Below are 18,536 nucleotides of genomic sequence, written 5' to 3' on the forward strand. Positions count from 1 at the left end.
GGCCCGGGCCCGGCCCCGCAGCGGGAAGGCACCGGCCGAGCGCCCGGCCCTGCTCAGTGGTGCCTGAACTTCGTGTCGGGGCGGTTCTCACCCGCCGCTCTTATCGGGAGAGGGTCAGTCCGGCACAACAACAACAACAAAACTTCCCTGCCTGCATCTTCCTGGGAGTTACAGGCCTGCCCGGGCTTCCAGCTGTAAAGGGCTCGGCGGCAGAGGTGAACCCGGTGTAAACAGCGTCTGTTGGAGCTGGGAATACAAACAATAGGAGGAAAATACGGAATAAGCAAACTTCCTTGCAATGTGGAAGAAAACCGCAAATGAGAGCGTGCTCCCTCATTGAGTAAGGGGGGATGCCGAGCTCTGTATCACAACTTATGCTGTTCTCCTCTGGGGAAAGGACTTTGGGTTTCATTTTCTCTGTAAATTCTTGATTTGACAGAGAAAATGAATAGTTTTAATTGATATTATATAGTACACTGGATTAACATTTTTTACAAATAATTTTTGGTCAGTTTTCATATTTCTGAAAGCAATTCAGTTAGTTTTTGACTCTTCATTAATATGGCTCACAGTGACTTTTTTTGCAACTACTATCACTGATGTAGCTTAATTATGTTGAGAAAAGATAGTAAAATGTTGGAGGTTGTGTGGTGCTGTAACAAATTGTAACTTGCTACAATCTTTGATTCAGAAATAACGTTATGCTGGTAAAAATGGGTGCTGTTAAAAAAGAAATTAATACATTTTTCTCTATTCCTTTACCCTTCCCAAATTAACTTCAGTTCTTTTGATTATATTATATCCTGTCATACACAAAACCAGATCTGTATAAGTGTGGCAAAGACTGAGAGGAGCAGTGTTACAGGGCAAATGCAGAACTGTGTTTCACGGCCATATTTGTGCCAATGCTGTGTATACTCACCGGTGTTTTTTACGCAGTGAAGTATTGAATTTCAGGAGCTTCTGTTCAAACTAACATGTAGCGTGTTAAATATAGCACTTTGGAAAAAACAGAGAGGACCAAGGAGAAGTTTGTGTTATAGAAAAGAAAAGACTTGGCAGGAGAGGTGGAAGAAAAGAAAGTCAAGTTTTCTTTAGAAAAGTTTCTTACTGTGAAGCAAGTCTGGTGCTTCTAGAAGAGGACAGAGTAACAGGTCAAATGATTTAGTTCTCTACTAAGGAAAAAAGAAAATTATTAAATATTAATAAGATTGTCTCATGGGTGAATTTAAGAGTGATGTTATATTACTGTCAAATTATTTGGCTTTCTTTTAACCACTTCCTCTTTGAAAAAAAAAAATCACTACTGCAGCATAGCAAAAAGAAACCATTTGACTTGTACTATCTTAATAGAATTAATTTTACAGAAAACACCCCGGTAAGAGGAATGCTCTTAATTGCTGCAGAGGGTTCTGACTGGTGGCCTCTCTTTTCCAGGTGGGGAGGTACAGTTTTCAGAACAGCATCTTGGCAGCAGCTCTCCATGGTATAAGGCACAGGTCAAGCAACCCAGCTGGGCAGAGCAGTGCTGCTCTGCAGGGGATGTCGGTAGTACAAGAGAATTCCTTATCTCTGTCTGCCGTGGCTGTGTTGGACAGCCCTGCAGAGACCCCTGGTGCATCTGGACACACTTCCTGAGCAGCTGGGAGCACCCTCCCAGTGAAGATAATTCAGTAGCTTTGGCTAAAGTTGTTAAAGGTTTAGTGAAGAAACAGGGACCAAAATTTCAGCATTACATCCTCTTCAAGGGTGTATGATGTTAGTTTAGATGCGCAGACCCTGTCACTGTGCCTTTGAAAGCTGAATGTGAATCTCTAAATGCAATATAGAGTAGTGACTTGCATGGTATGGAGGAGAAGCTGCTGCAGCCCATCCTATGCAGAGAGAAATATTTAAATTTCTGTATCCTAATGTGGAGCAGAATGAGTTCTAGTTATAGCCAGTCTAATTCAGTTCTTGGAATTGCATTTCTTCTGGTGTGCTACCTTAACATAATGTTCTTAGGGCTGTCTCTAATAAGTGATAATTTCTTAAATTGTTTGCTTTTTCATTTTTTGAGTGGAATGCTATAAGACTTTCTCCACTACCTTTCCAATTACATTCACTGTACGTGACTCTTAATGAACCAACAGTGAATCTTAAAATAGGGAAAATCAGCTGTCTGTTCTACTGCAAGGAAATACACTTGTGGATTTTTTTGTACATAAAGCCAAGAAACCACTGGAATCAGATGGGTTTGTCACAAAACTTTAGGTGTTAGGTGAAAAACAATCCCAGTGTCTTGGTGTGGTAATAGAGCACATATCATGGTGGAGCTGAGGGCACAAATGCCTGTGGTGGGATCTGAGAAACCAAGGATATGCAAGGAAATGTTGTAAAAGCTGCAGGTGTGGTAGGGAGTGAGAGTTTTTAACAACCTTCTGGATTCACTCTTCATGTATATTTTATAACATCCAGTATTAGAATGAAATGAATTCTTTTCCCCCCATTATTTGATTTGTAGACTATGACTCTTCTGCAGGGATGTGAGGCAGTAGCAAGTGATCTTACTTTCATAGTTTAATTAAATTAACGCCTTTGCTCCTTGGTCTGATGTCCTGTGTGCAGTGATAGTTTCCAATAAAGGGCTTTACAGACTGCTCAAATTTACTTTTATGGTTTTCAATATCTATAGCATAAAAATCAAGCAAGTCAAACTGCAGGCCTACAATAGTTCAGTTTGCAAGACCATTACAATGGAGCTGTAACAAAAGCACAGCTTTGTAGAATATCATACTCCTGCTGAAATACAGAACAGTAATTAAATGAAAAAAAAGATGTTTGAAAATAATTTAAGGTCCAGCTATTCACTTAGTACTGTTGAAGAAACTTTTTGCCTTTCAGAACATGGTTTGCAAAATCCACAGTCTACTGTGAAGCCATTTTTGAGGATATTTGTCTTTACTGAAACCTGAAGTGAATTCTAGATTTTTGTAGCACTGACTTGGTGAAAAATAATGCTTTAGCTAGCTCACATCCAGTACTGGCTGTCACTATGGAGCCTGGAACCAAGCTGGGAAAAGATGAATGTTTGGTTTTGTTAGTGTGCTTGGTTGTGAACTGCAGCAATTCAGGTGTTGGCACAGTTTCATTCTTTCTGGCTTGATAATGTTTAAAAGAGAAGACAACCTGATTTTTAGTGATTTCCCAAATCATTTAAGCATGAATTCTAGAAGGGGTTTCTTTAGAAGTGTCTTTGAAGGCATTATCCAGAACTGCCACAGCATTGGGATCTTCCTCGTTTACAGTCTGTAGGATATTTGACTGACATGAACAGCCAGGTTTTAACATGACCTGTAGAAATCATCCACTTTATAAAGATGATGTTGTTTTGGCTGGTTTTGTGTTATTTCAGTCAGTGGATGTGCCCTGGCCAGCAGGTTTTACACAAGCAGTGGTCAGAGGAAGCAGTGATGGTAGCTGAGACTGTGCTTCTGCTCCTCAGTTCTTTGCTAACAGTGAATGGAGTGCCCGTGTCCAAACCATGGAATCTTTGTTAACATCTATAGACCAAAATCCATTTATGACTGTAATTCTGGTCTTGCAGCTCAATTTATTTTTTTCCTGTTGAGTGTAGAGTATGCTCCTCTGTTTGGCAAGGCAGGTTTCTCCTGTTCCATCAGGCTTCTGCTGCTGCCAGATTTGTGTTGGTTTGGGTGGGAATAGCAAATGATTCACTTGTGGCTTACAACCTCTTTAGTACTTTTGTTCAATGGAGTCCCTCACTGACCTCTGCTGGGTGGCTATAACATCTGGCTGGGTGTATGGGAAGGTTAATTTGATAGGAATTCATAATCTGTTTACCTATGGGGGGTGTACACAAATATATTCTGTGTGAATAAGGGACCATTTTAATTTACTCTTTTCTTATTGCAAATTTCAGGGTGGGGAAAAAAGAAAAATAAGGCCAGAAAGAAATTAGCAGGTTGCAACAGGTACCCACTGTCTTTAAGGCTGTGAACTTTTAGTTGTATAGAGGAATTCTTCGACTTGGTAGCAGCTATTATAATGCTATTTGTGGGAATTAAAGCAAATATATCAGTAGCTGCTCGTTAAGGCTTGTGAATGCCAATGCATTGACATACTAAAAGTCACTTGTGAACTGTAATGCTCATCCAAGAATATATGGTGGTAACATGACTAGTAATTATGGATGAGATTAGAAACTGCAAGTGAAAGTCAGCTTATGTCCTCAGAGTGAAATAAGAAACCTGGGTGTGCATGGGCTCTCCATTTCTTGGAAGGAAGGAGTTAGGTAACTTCCTTTTGTTATAAACTTGACCTTGAGATTTGAGGAATGCGAGAAATATATTTCTGTTCTCTTAAAGGTGCAATCAGGTTATTGTAAACTTTAGTTTATTTAAAATTCAACTTACAATTGCAAATACATTCAAACTTTTTTTAGATCAATAACTTCATACATACAACTGATACGATTTCAAGCTGTGTATTGATTTGGTATAACAGCAGACTTCTGCTCTCTGTCAAAAGCAAATTGTTAATCCTGTTTTTTGCTGTATAAGAAATTGAGGAAGCTGTGATCTGGAGACAAAAATATCCCCCTTCCTAATGGATTTTTGAAGCGTGCACACACCCCAGTGAATTCTTCAAAAGCAGACAGTAGTCTTCATATGAACAAGCCATATCCAACCTTTTGTCACATTTCAATCCATAAGTAAATTTTGAGGGATCATGAGTGCATTTTTTCAGAAGTGGGACTGGTCAGTCAGTGGTGAGTCTGAGGGTTGGTCCTGTGCTGTGCACAGCGAGGTGGCCCTTGCAGCTGCAGGGTCACAGCATGTGGAAAACTTTCTTGTACCCCCGTGAGCCCCACTGTTGGAATTCTGACAATATTAGAGCTGAGGTGGCTCACTGAGGGGATCAGGTAGGAATGGGAGCTGTTGAGAGTGTGCAGCTTTGGGAAGGAGTGGAAAGTGGAAGAAGTGGGTAGCAGTGGAAGATCCCTTGTAGCAGTCTTAGCAGGGTGGGATCTGAGAGCAGTGCAGTGTATTTCATGGAACCTTGCCCTTCAGGTAACGTTGTGTGCTGTAATCACTATTTGTGAGCTTGTTCATCACTAAAAAATCCCTTTTTGCCTTTGTACCAAATTATAATTAAAGAAGTATGACATTTTTGTAACCTTTACCCTTTGGTGAATACTGTCATAATCTTCAACCCATGCAAGAGTAGAGTTAAATAGTGGCATTAAACTAGAGCAAAGTTTCTAGCAAACTATAAGGACAATGGAAGAAATAGCTACTAAGTCTTCATAGTCAAGTTTTTTGTTGCCATATAACTTGATGATTTTTAATTAAATGCAAATGTATCATTATCTTCAGCTCATTGAACGTTAAGATCCTTCCAGCTGTGAAGTGTAACCAAAAGTATATCTCAATAGTGTGGTTAAACATTTCTATATATTTGTCAATACACTGATAATTCTGGAAATTTTAAAATCTCAAAATTAAAACTTACAAAACCAAATTAATATCTAGAGCATTCTCTGATGTATCATACAGTGTATGGGCTGGTGTTAGGAAGAAGCTGGTGTGAAGTCTCAGTAGACAAAAAGATGCTGTTTTCAGCTGGGCTTGATTGAAAGAGGAGCCAGGGTATTCTTGGCAATGCACAAAGACCATCTTACCATGGTATTTTACAGTCATCACATAAATCACTAAATTTTTTTTTTTTCAAATGTCAATCCATTGTGAAAATGAAATTTCTTCAGGCAAAAATATGTTTGTGAAAATACAGTGTGCTGTTTGCTTTGAAAGGAAGTTGTACCTGCCTCTTACTACTGAAGCAGCAGACTCCCAAATGTTGTGCCTGTATAGTAGTCAGCTATGGGCTAGAAACCCAGTGAGAGAACAAAAAAATGAGCTTATAGAATAGATTGTCTGCTTTTAAAAAAAAAAGCCTTGCAGCTAAATTTCTCTTACTCCAAAATTTATCTTAGTAGTGATAAAAGTTGTCTGTAAATCTCAAAAAGACATTTTAGATCATGCTTTAAGTGCTGCATGAATATTACCCACTGTGCTGATGTCAGGCCCCGTGTACTCTATCTTGAATGACAGTAAGCTGGCTTGGGGAATTAGAAGAGCCTTCAAAGGTTCAAGTGCTTGGGAATTACTCCATGTGTTTAATGTAAAGTTCTCCTTATTTGGACAATAAGAGACATGCTTCACCCCACTGATTTTGAAGGAAGCCATGAGTGCTGCCCCTGTTCTTAGACATGTGGTTCAGTGCTGGTGCTGGCATTGAGCATGTCTAGGAACACGCCTAAGAAACTGAGTCCTTGAGGGAAGGAGCACCCAGGTCCAGTTACTGGAAATGGGGACTCAGCACTGTCAGGACTGGGCAAGCAGCAGAACTTGAGGGTCAGCAGTGCAGTTACTGAATGGAGAATTGGAGCACTTTCAGCTAGGAGAGAGTTTGAATCCAGCTTTGGATTTTCTTCCCGTGTTACATGTTCTTCGCACTCAGACCTGTCTTCATCACTGGGATTCAGGATATTCAGCAGCCTCCATCAAACAGTGCTTTTATTAGTCATGTATCCATGTACAGTCATATACTATGTACATTGTAGTAAATAATAGGTACAACAGTGAGTAAATACAACAAATAGTGGGAGTGATTGGGATGTAGCATTTGGGATCCACTCCGAGAGCACTGAATGGGATCCAATTCATTTGTTGCCTCAGTATTTGCTACATTAAGTCCTTGAGGGGACATTTGCTTTTAGCAAACCATACAGGTTGGTTGTTCTCCCTCATGGAGCTGAAGTGCTACAGTTTATACTCCTTGAACTTGCAGGAATGCCTCCTCTGTTTTTCCAAGTTCTTTGTGCTGTGTAAACTTGAGTCATAATTACTGCTGTTGCCAGGAGGTGTCAGTTAATTTTTTCTGATGATACATTGGCATTTTGCTCGATCTTAACTACATGTTGAGATCTTCACTTTCAGTTTGGGTTCAGGTTGTTTTATCTTTCATTTGGATCTAGGTTTAAAGCAGTAATTCTCATCTCCTTTTTGTGTTGTATAGTTGGGAGAGCTGTGCTGTGGATTTGCAGGTTGCAGCCTTTTAACTCAAGTAAAGGTGATTAAACAATGACAGTTCAAACTGAATAATCTTCTCAAATTATTTTATTTTGTCGAAAATACGTAATATCATTCAGTGGTCAAATCACTTAGGCTTGCTTCAGTCTCTCTAATTACTTTGTCTATTATCTACTAGGACTTTTTTGAAGGCATAAAGTTGCTTACAGTGGAAAAATAAGTTGTGATACCTGCCAGACCTTCATCATACACATCATGCTGGCATTTCCTTTCAAAGGCTTCCTTAGAGCCACTTTCTAATGTTATTTTCAAAATAAAAATTACTGTGTGACAGGTGAAGGTGGTGACTTCTTTCCCATCCTGTGTGTGTGGCTTGTAGAATAAATACCTTGGTTGGCTTTTTTGAAGAGCTTTATTGAGTGACAAGCTGGATATTATATGGGATTCCTGTCTTGGTTATTTTTAATCTTATTTTTTTTTCAAAAAGGAGTTAGATATTGCAGCATGTTTTAGGAACAAGCTGGAGAAACACTTCCTGGGAACAGGTGGATTTCTGATAAGTACTTAATAATTCTGAAATTTTACTGATCTGAAAACTTGAGACATACTGAAGCAGCATATGTGTAACAGGTGGTCTAAGCCATGTATATGCTGTGCATAAATTAGTGGTTTAAAACTGAGCCTGTACTGATTAATAAGGAGTCATTTTGTTACTGCTGTCTTCTGAAATCAGTCTTGTAATAGTTGAAAGTTAGTACTATGGAGAGGGATATGAAGAGTGTAAATTACTTTCTTGTGGAAAGGCTGATGTTATACAGGTTTCTTTTTCTTGAAACTCATCACACTTTCCTCTTAGCTGACCCAGTTACCTGGAGTAATTTTCACTTTGCAATACTATTTATCAGGTAAATGAGAAAAAACACTCCTTAGTGGTGATAAAAATCATTCCAGTATACTAAAATATCTCTTTTTTATCTTTCATGTGTTCTGTAAAGACTTTTCATCATAACAATTTAGGTGATTGTCCAATAGTTGTGTTCATTTGTAGATGTTTAGTACTGATGTAATATTGCATAAATGGCACTTTCTGTTGGGAATTGGCCTCTGGCACTGAGGAGGATCTTTGTATGGTGCTGCTCTAGGTGAGGGTGTGACTTGTATTGATAAAATTTTAGAAGAGAAACGAGGGTAAGTTTGGTAAAGCAGAGAACAGACTGTTATGTTGTCTTATGGGGTAATTTAAAAATAAGACTGGACAATAGATAGAAAATAAACATAAGGAGTACAGTGTTATTCTGCAGATAACTGTTTTCTGTTTTGCACTGTTTGTTGCACTAGGACTCAGCTTCAGAATCACCAAAACTTCAGAATAGATCTGGCTTTTAACTTGTAGTTGGATTAGGTACAGATAAAACTCCTGTACTGTTTTGCTGTAACTAGAGCTTAATTACCTGGGCTTTTGTAAATTTAATGCTCAAACTGGCTTTTTAATATCAGTGGCATAAGTGATTAATTAGCAAATATGTTTTAAAAGAAGCTACAACTCAGAGTTTACAAAGTCAGATAGTTTGATTGGCTCCTTGTGCCGTACAGTATATGACCAAAAGGCAAATTTATGGGAGTGGATTATAAACCAAGGCTTAGCTTATGAAGGGACAAATGTAGTTCAAAAAAAGCAATCTTTGTGTCTCACGTGCTCTGGGCTCTGTCTTTATGCAGCCTCATTTCAGTAGAAACCAGCTAAAGAAGAAAAAAGGTTGAGTTTTATGTTTTTCTGTCTGTGTGGTGCAAGCACATGCAGCAACTGGGAATGAAGAAAATCTCCATTTTGAGGCCATCTGTGTCGGTTCTTTTGTCTGAACCTGACAAGAGGTCATGGCAGATGGTGGGGTCACAAAGTCTGGCTTCTCAGGCTTGACAAAATGTGTTCATAAAGCTGGAAGAATCCCAACTGTTCTTACTGGCTGAAGAGCACTGTGGCAAAGGACTGTAATAGTTTATGGACAATACCTTCTGGATCATTAAGCTTGACAGCAAATAACTTGTCAAAGATGAACCTAGTTTGCTTATCTGCAAATAAGTTAAAACTGCTCAGCAATTATGTTCTTAACTGCATTTTATTTGAGTAAATTACTTGTAAAGCCTGTTAAAGAGAGAGAGGGAGGCCAGACTGCAACGTGAATTTTGGCCAGAGCCCCAGATGATGGATTTGGAGAGTTCATCTGCAGGGGTCAGAAATGTCGAAAAAGAACAGGCACCAAAGATCATAATTTTCAGATGCATTGCAAGAATTCAGTATTTGCTCCTTGCCATGACCCCTGTAGCTTTATGGCTTCAGGTTTCAGGATTATTACCAGATCCAGTAGCTCCTTTTCCCAGGGTGGGAATAGATACCTCTTGGTAGTATCTTCTCTAAAGCCAGAGAAAAATTTGTATTATTTTCTTGGATGTTTTGTGGTGAAACTAAAATGTACAAGTTTTCACAGGAGAATGTCTTAGTTAGATTTGTGTGGTGTTCATATGCTGGAGCAACTGCTCAGTTATGGCTGCAATGAAGGGAGGCACCAAGGAAGATAAGTACAACTCAGGCAACAGGAAGTGGAGGACACCTCTAAGTTGAATAAAATGGTTTTCCACTAACAGTTTAATTGATATGATGTCTGAATAAATCAAGAAATGTATAGAAACAGCCTAGAATTTAAAATTCTCCTGGGTTATCCAAAACTACTAAAGCAGTGATGGGATGTGATGGTGGAGTTCCTCATTAGTTGCACACACTGCTGAAAGAACCCCAGGCACTTTCCTGAAGGGAGGTGAAGACACTGGCCATTCTCAAACTTGTCACAGGTTAAAATACAGAGGAAATGGCATGAATTGCATCCCACTTGTGTAGCTAGTGAGTTCTGCTGTAAATTGTCATGACTTTTCTTTGATAAGTAGTTTAGGTATCTTCCTAATTTTACTCAATTGATTCCACTTTTCAAAGTGTGAACAGTTCTCTCTTTTATTCATCCAAACGCAGTTTGAATGTCTTTTGTAGTCCATTTTTAAACTGCAAGTAGTACTTATAAAGTACTTTTCAAGGTACCTAAACGCTTTGTCAAGTTACTTCGATCTTTAAAATGGTTTCTGCTGACAGCATTGATTTGTAACTTTTCTTCTGTTTTCTGTAAGGCTTTTGGAAGCTTTCATTTAAAAAATAAGTCACTTTAAACTATTTCTTGGTGTATCAAAATTTTTATCTTTTTCTGGAATGCTAATATTATAACTCTAACTACACAGGTTTAATAAAAAAAAATTAAAATATTTAAAAGATGAGTTAGAGATTAATAGTTATTTTTCTTGCATGTTTCCTAAAAATTCTGAATGTTTTCTGCATATATACATTTCATTAAAAGCCTTCTCTATTCTGGCTAAAGAGACAGTGAAGTAATTCACCTCCATTTTTAAAACCAATCTGCATTAAATGTAAAACTTTCATGGGTTTAATTACAAAACTTTAGTAATGATATAGCATGGTTTGCTAGCACATTAATGTAGTCAGGCCTTTATGTAAGTTGGGCCTTTATATATAGGATTTAATCTCTGCCTGTTCAAGCAATGAACATTTTTAGTATGTCTGTAGAACCTGACTATAGTGGTGATTATTTTATCAGAAGCTTGGATTTCAACTAAGATATGTCATTAACTGTCTTACAGGATGTGCATTTTAAAGATTATGTGAAGATGAAAAGGGATATCTTATGGCTTTATGAAATATAAAGCAATACTGTCTGACATGACGGCAAAAAATGTAAGTATAACTCTTCAATGTATATTACTTTTCATATTGGCATTCTGCCAGTCACTGCTGACTTTCAGAATTGTGTGGACAAATATAAAAAATCAATGACAAAGACCTTCAAATTCATGTATCTTATCTGATTTTTGTGTACCAAAAATCTGTACCCCATCATCTTCTGCAGTATTTTGATAAATTTAAACTGGTTGGAAGCTCTTTAAGCATGTGGAGTTTACTCAGCTGTTGGTCAGACTGATAACTGAGGCAATGTTTTATGCTGTTTTCATATTGATCCATTCAGGTCCCTTCCACCTTGAGATATTCTATGAGTCAGTGATTTCTCTAACATTTCTTCAAACTTATGTGAAAGCTGCACATTTTGTTGAATCTTCTCACCTTTGCATGTCTGTAAAATCCTTCTACTGGGTCTGAGTCTCAGATCTCAGTCTCAGATCTCAAGAAAAAATAGAAAGACTACATATTATTTGGCTGCTGTTGGTACACTCTTGGTTTCTAGAAGACTGGAGGCCGTCTTGTTCCTTTGCTTGCTCATGACCCAGCCTGTAGTGGTGTCTCAAGGCTCTATATTTGACTCCTCTATCCTGAGTTCTGAGGAAGCTTATGAAATGTCTTAACATCCTGACCTTAATTTTCTGCCTAATTAGCTGTGCTTCCTGAGGTACACAGCTTGTACAGAGAACAGTTCTGATTAATCCTGGTGATCAGTGAATTGAGTACGACTTTGGGCCCTGGGCAATTTGCCTGTTGACATCCTGCATTCTAGTTAAATCTGAGTGGGTTTAGGAACCAACACCACCAAAGTGCCCACAATGAAAGTGCAGGGAGCCTAGGAATGTGCTCTGTTCAGTAACTGCAAAAGCTTTTGTGCATATTGGGTTAGATTGGTGCCAGTGATAGTTTGGTTAAATTAATTCTCAAATGTTGGAAATTTCTGTTGGCTTTATTAATAGCTTTTTTGGTGTGTACTTCCAGGCTTTGAGGTATCTTATATCTCACCTTCTGATTCAAGCTTACCAAGACATAAAGTGTATATGTGTATATTCAAAGCCCTTTTCTTATTATTTCATAGGTCATGTTCATCTCTAGTACAAATAAGTAATTCTACTGATGTATGTGGGACAGCTGCACAAATCCAGGTCATTTGTGGCTTTGACCTTTTGTTTGATGCAGTCAAAGGATAAATACCAATCCCAATAAAATCCATGGAGAGCTGTGTAATAGTCATAGAGTGGCACGGGCTGGAAGGGATTTCAGGAGGCCATTTACTCTGGTGTTTTGTGTAAAGCTCTTTGACACTGGAGCCCAGTTGCTCAGTGCTTTGTTCAGGGCTCCATCAGGGCTTTGGGTTTTGAAAATCTCAGAGGACAGACATGACATTCATTCTGGGTAACCTACTCTTGTTCTGAATATAGAAATATAATTCTGTTGCTTACTTCAGTACAATGCTATGGTTACTTTAGAGAAGAAATATTTTATTGGTATGCACGCTTTGAAATTTTGAATGTCAAAAATCATGCCAACCTAGTTAAATACCTAATATTTATGGGTTTATGTTTAAAAAAAGTCAGCTACTGTGGTGCAGATGAACGTAGGACTCAGTTTTCATGTTTACCTGTGGTGGTCATATGCTTTGTGTCATTGGTAGCACTTCTTAGGGTTTTCCCAGCCTTGGTTACTCAGAATTGCTCTGGTTACTCAGAATAGTGTCAGCCCTGGTGTTTCCTGGTGCTGTTAGAAGGCCATAATGCTTCTGAATTTGCAGAGTTGCAGGGTTTAGATTCTGTATATGCCTGCGGGTTTCTGCAGCTGGAAACCTGTTTCAAATGTAAGGTTAGTATTTGTTACAGTGTCAGAAATGGTTTAGTGATCTGCGGAGTGAGTTGAGGGAGTGAGCTTCCTTGTGAGAGTACTTCCATCATTTTCCTTTATGTTGAAGTATCAAAGAAAGGAAATTTTAAAGTACTGGAATTTGAGCATCTTCCAGGAAACTCTTGCAGGACACGTATCTTCTGTCAAATGTGCACAGCAGGAAGCTGCCACCTCTACTTTCTGCAATCAGTGCTCCTCAGCTGGGCATGTCTGTGCTCCTGCTGCATCACAGCCCCGTGCAGTGAGCTGTGCCTGGAATGGCTTTCCACCTTGCAAGAAGCTGTGGTGGACAACCTCCTGTCCAAGGCAGCTTGTGCTTCAAGCACGTGCCAGAACGTTCCTGTAGATGGAATGTGTGTGCAAGATGAAAAACCTTCCCCGTCACCGTTTTTCCTTCCTTCTGAGTGTGTGGTTATCCAGGCTGGGCTCACTGCTCATTTTCTTTAAACAGAGGACCCTTTCTGGTATCTGTTTGTGGAATATTGTTTGTGGGTAATTTGACCTTCCTTAGAAAACTAATCCGACCAAAGTACCTATGAATAATAAAATGTTGCAGGTTCTCTTGGAAAAGAAGATGTTTATGTGCTTGCCATATACATTGTACCCAGATCACCCTGTCCAACTGGGTTATTTCATTCTTTACTTATATGAGAAAATGTGTTTTTTTCTTGTCTATTTTGTATCTCATTTCCCATCAGTCCTTCAGGTAAAATGACACTAAAACAGTATTAACAAAAAATGGAGAAAAAAAAGAGCAAATACTCATGGTAAATTTTGTTAAATTAAAAATGTTTTTAGTTTCATTTATTCAAACAAATGAGTGATACAACTTCAGCAAGTTTTTTGAATAAGACTGTTGGTTTTGATTGTGAAGTTAGTCAGTGCTTCTCAGAAGGTGGCTGTCTTGCCATAGATAAGGTCATTTAAATGCTATGATATTCTCCTTTCACATGTCAGCATGGAAGGAAGTTTAACTGCTGAGGGTGGTCACAGAGACTTGCCCAGCCAAGCAGTCAAGAGGAGCTACAGGAGCTGCTCGTGGCACTTGGCGCCATCCAAGACTCTGGCTGTGACTCTTTCTTTCCCCTCACCCTGTTTGGAAACTTAGTCACCTAACAGGAAAGGCAAACAAACCTCCAAGATATTTAGTAGTGTGCAAAGGCCTGCCAAGTCCTTTCTTCATCTTCCATCGGGGCTGCATTCCTTGTGCTGCAGAAGCAGGAGTCCAGCTCCTGCCATGCCCAGCAATCCAGACACTCTGGGCCAGCGTTATAAAGCAGAAATATCACAGGAGTAGTACAGAAAGTAACAAATGATACCCATTAAGCATTGGATTGCATACTGGTTTCAGCTTAGGGGTTGTTACAGTATGAGATACCCAAAAGCAGTGTGTGATCTGTGTCAGATAACAACATGGCCTGGGACCTCTTGAACACTGAGATGGAATCGTATGAAGGCCTTGCTGTGCAGCAGTATTGTCATGTTGCATCACACATTGCTTCTTCTGAGGACTTAGGATCATTCTTCTGCAGAGAAACAAATTCCTTTAGATCTGCCACATTTCTCACTTCAGTTCTCATGAAATTCAAGTTTGTTTTCAAGGTCTTCTAAACTGAGATACAAGGATTATAAAATTGAGAAAAGTGCTGCTCTTTATAAATGTGCTACTAGGATCATTGTAATGAAAAGAACGTATTTCTGTGCAAACTGAAGTTCTGTAATTTTGTGTCATTTCGATCACTAAAGTACAACATACACACAAAATCTTTCAGATAATTAAATGTAGAAGTTAGAATTTTCATTCTGACACTGTATATGTACGTCATCTTCAGTGTTTGATTAAAAGACTGATGTGAATTAATAGGGAAATGTACAATTGTAGATCTAGAGCCGAATGTTCAATTGTGAACAAATTTCAGTGCTGTCTTTGAAGATGTTCCATGTAATCCCTTCTCTTGGAATGAGTTGAGGCCCATAATCTAACATGATATTTATCCCCGTGGACCCCTATTCTTTCCCTGAATTTAAAATTTCTCCCATTTGTGTTGTTGTGGCTGCTGCAGAGGCAGGCAGGGGTCCTGGGAGAAGCTGGCACTGTTGTTGGTGTGAAGGCAGCAGAGGTGTGAGCCAGCAGTGCAGCCCCTTCCCCTTGGCTGGGCCTGGCAGTGCCTCACCCTGTGCAGTTCCCAGCCGTGCCAGCCTCTGGTTAAACATCTCCCCAAGACACATCCTCAGTGTGAGGAGCCACAGTGGCCTCTTACCTCACGAGTGTTCCTTGTGCCCATGCACAAGAGATCCTGGAGCGCTGCTCTTTTCCTGGATCTGCTTCCAAACCGTGCTAAGGAGACGTTGTGGTTTGTTTTATGTCTTCCTGCCTTTGCCCTGCTCCAAGCCGGGCGTTCCTGCTCGGGCCCTCCCCAGCCCTGCTGCATCGCTGCTGCACCGGTGCCACCTGCTGGGAGACAGCCCGGGAGTGGCAGGGAAGATGGGACAGCCCCTTTGGACAGAGCCTCTGGGGACACCACAGCAGCACAAGCGCCTGCCAGTGTAGGAGGATCCGACTGGGCGTGCCAGGAAGGGCAGGAAAGAGCCAGTCCCATGTGACAATGCCTGAGATAAACTGAGGGCTGTGCTGAGCATGGGTCACATGTAGTACACAGTCAGAATATTCAGGGTGGTTTTTAGGTAACAACTTTGTTAAAAGTAGACTTTCCGAATGTCCTGGATACCTTGCCTTGAGTCTCATGCACTTGTTAGACTCTGCTGTCCATAGGATTACGATGTTTCATAATGCAGAAAGTTGCTTTCATAATATTGTTAGTTGCATATTAGAAAACACAGAAAGGTTTATCATATTTTAAGACTTCATAAATGTTTTGTTCAGGTTGGTGTGACTTCCACAAATGGAGACTTGAAAGGATTTATAGATCAGAACCAGAGTCCAACAAAAGGTAAGAGAATTCTATTCGATACATACATTAAGACTTATTTCACTGCAATATATGATTGATTCACATTTGGGATACTCAGAATTTAAATGTTCAAAATATATTTCATACATCCCCACCAGCAGTTGTTTAATACTGACATGTAAGTGTCAGTACAAAGATGGGAAGGTCTTCAGGATTTCAGAGGAGAAAAGAAGGTGTAATAAAAATAATAAGAGGATAACATGAGCACTTTTTTTCATTCCTCGATGGTGAATAATATGCTAAATTTCCTGATTTCTAGCCCACCCTTAAAATTCCCTGATTCTGTGACAGAAATGACAGAGAAGGCTAAAGCATGATGTCATACTTCTTTCTAAATGTTCTGCACGATTTACAATAATGATTTTGTTTTGTCCTGTCCTGTTTTATCTTAGCACTTCTAGATTAATCACTTTTGACTCAAAAACAATTTAGGATCAGTCATAACAGCTATGGTATTCCAGTAAAACAAGCCCCTTATTTATTTTAGAAGACTCAAGGATTTGCAGTTCAGGAAACATTTCAATCAACCTTTCTAAGTAAATACTGGTTTGCTATTATCCACTTCAATAATCCCATGCATGTAGTAGCAGGAAGGTTGATTTTTGGCTGATGCCATCAAACCTAAGAGGCTGAAAAATTGAGACAGCTAAACAGAAAATGGCTGGAGCTACAGTATCTTCCTAGTTTTCTAAACTTTTCAGAACATGACAAACTGGTGGAGGCCTTTGAGAATTATTTATTGCACATTGTGCTTCATTGTTTTGTGATTATTGTGTTGTGATACTAGGGAAATAGATTAAGTGCAACATTTTCAAATAATTTCTGAAACAAGCAATTGATTTGTCCAGAAAATAACTGAATAACTTTATAAAGCATGGGTCATTACTGTTAGGAATATCCCAGTGACCCATATCCCACTTTTTATCAGATTTTACTTCTGGGATGATGGATGCATTATTACCTTAATTTTGGAATTTTTTTTAAATGTTATGATCTAATGATTTTTTTTAACCGTGAGGTATAGTTAGAAATTGTTGCCGTCTCTATTGAAATAAAGCATCTTGTTCACAATGGATTACTCTTCTTAGAACATCAAATATTCCATAAAAGCTGGGGAAATTTGTGCAGATACAGCCAGTATCTAAGTTGTCTCTTACTTTCAGTTTAAAATATCCTTTACTTCTTTTGGCATGTCCACTGTTAAACTCTCGACATTATGGAGGGAGGAAAAACTCCAAACAGGCATTCAGATCCACTGTCTCTTAACAGGGCTTTGTGAGTTTCCTTGTAAAGGCAGTCTGGTTTCTTTGGGTTTTTCTTTGGTTTTGGGTTTTTGTTCGTGGTGGGTTTTTGCTTGTTTGTTTGGGGGTTTTTTTGGTTGTTTTTTAAAAATATACATTATTTAAATTAAATCATTTGCTATAATAAAAATAAAGACAATTTATTGCTACATACCTGGGCCTACTTATAATGTGCCTTCATAATACCCTTAGACTGAGGCGTGATGGATTTATGGTATGTTCAGAAACAAAGGAGAGAGGCCATTTGCTCTAAGAAAGACCTTCTTGAAAGCATCAGATTTCAAGGTCCAGAAATTTTTGCTTAAAAAAAAGTTGCATTTTTCTTTTCTTTCCAAAAAGATCATTGTGGTGTGTGTTTGTTATTTGCCCTGCCAAGCAGAGGGGGCCTGGCAGGGCACAGCCGTGTCCGGGGGAAGGAGAGGCTGCGTGGGGCTGGGCACATCTGCTGCTGCTGGGGCCATAGGTACAGGATTCTTACCTTAACATGGGTGATGTACACTCACACAAAGGTTTTCAGGAATCTTGCTGCCCTTAGTTAATACTTCTTTGTCACTGTAGTCCCAGTTCCTATGAGTTTACATGTTGTTCCTTGTTTACTGCTGTGGAGGGTAAAGGGAGTCCAGCCACAGAGCACCAATCTTGCAACAGGCTCCATGAATCACATCACAGTTATAGAGAGCTTGCTTTGCATGGGAATCCTAAGATAACTTCACAATGAACTTCGTTTCAATGCATCTTTCTATTACACAGTAATACTTTTAATAAGTCCTGACAGGACTGGTGTTTTAAAAACTTACTGCACAGGGCTGCTGTAAGAGAAGTACTTCATTGTATGCTTGAAGAGATCTGCTAGAATGACCAAGACATCAGAAGCAGTAATCCATAGGCCTGTGCCTGGTACTTTCAGATTCAAACAGCTGTTAACTCCTGTAGATCTGTCTCAAATTGAACAGTAAAAAACTGAAATTGTACTGCTCAGTGTAAGCCTGAAGTACATTGAAAAACTGTCTGCCCCATTTTATTTTTTCCTTAGAAACAGATCTCTGATTTCATCTCTATGGAATTTTTAAATTTAGGTTTGTAGCCCAGTAATTTTGTGCAATACACAAAGAAATGTACCAAGAAAATACTTGTACCAATAATGCAATAATAATTCAATTTTTTATATGCTTTTACCATACTGATCTTGGAGATCAGTAAATTTACTGATCTGTCTTAGTGTAATAGAGGACCCTGAGGACACATCACATATGTTATTCCATAATATCCTAATGGGCTGCTGATATCTCACAGCTCTGAGCTGGGGTTTTTGCCATCATTGTCAAGCTGTAGGCTGTATTATTAAAAATGGCTGTTCATGGAGACATGTTTAAAAAGTGAACATTTTTTTAGAGCTCTGAATATCAAATCCAAATTACCACCACTTCGCTGGTGTTTTGTTTGAAAATTCAATGGGTTTTTTTGTTGATGTAAGCTTTGTGTGTAGCCCCAGCTGGTT

General features: G+C 39.1%; 1 protein-coding gene across 4 annotated transcripts in view; it reads left to right on the top strand.

Moving 5' to 3' along the window:
* TFDP2 (transcription factor Dp-2) overlaps positions 1-18,536 on the top strand; it is a 50,316-nt gene that overhangs the window by 74 nt on the left and 31,706 nt on the right. For 3 of the 4 annotated variants that reach the window (XM_041475663.1, XM_041475664.1, XM_041475665.1), the window contains exons 2-3: positions 10,794-10,887; positions 15,650-15,716. In XM_041475663.1, coding sequence (XP_041331597.1) covers positions 10,846-10,887; positions 15,650-15,716 — 109 coding nt within the window. In that variant the 5' untranslated portion in view covers positions 10,794-10,845. The remainder of the gene's footprint in view (positions 1-10,793; positions 10,888-15,649; positions 15,717-18,536) is intronic. The other variant, XM_041475666.1, reaches the window with a different exon arrangement.

This window comes from Pyrgilauda ruficollis, unplaced genomic scaffold, assembly GCF_017590135.1.
Source record: "Pyrgilauda ruficollis isolate IOZ18807 unplaced genomic scaffold, ASM1759013v1 scaffold36, whole genome shotgun sequence".
NCBI lineage: Eukaryota > Metazoa > Chordata > Aves > Passeriformes > Passeridae > Pyrgilauda > Pyrgilauda ruficollis.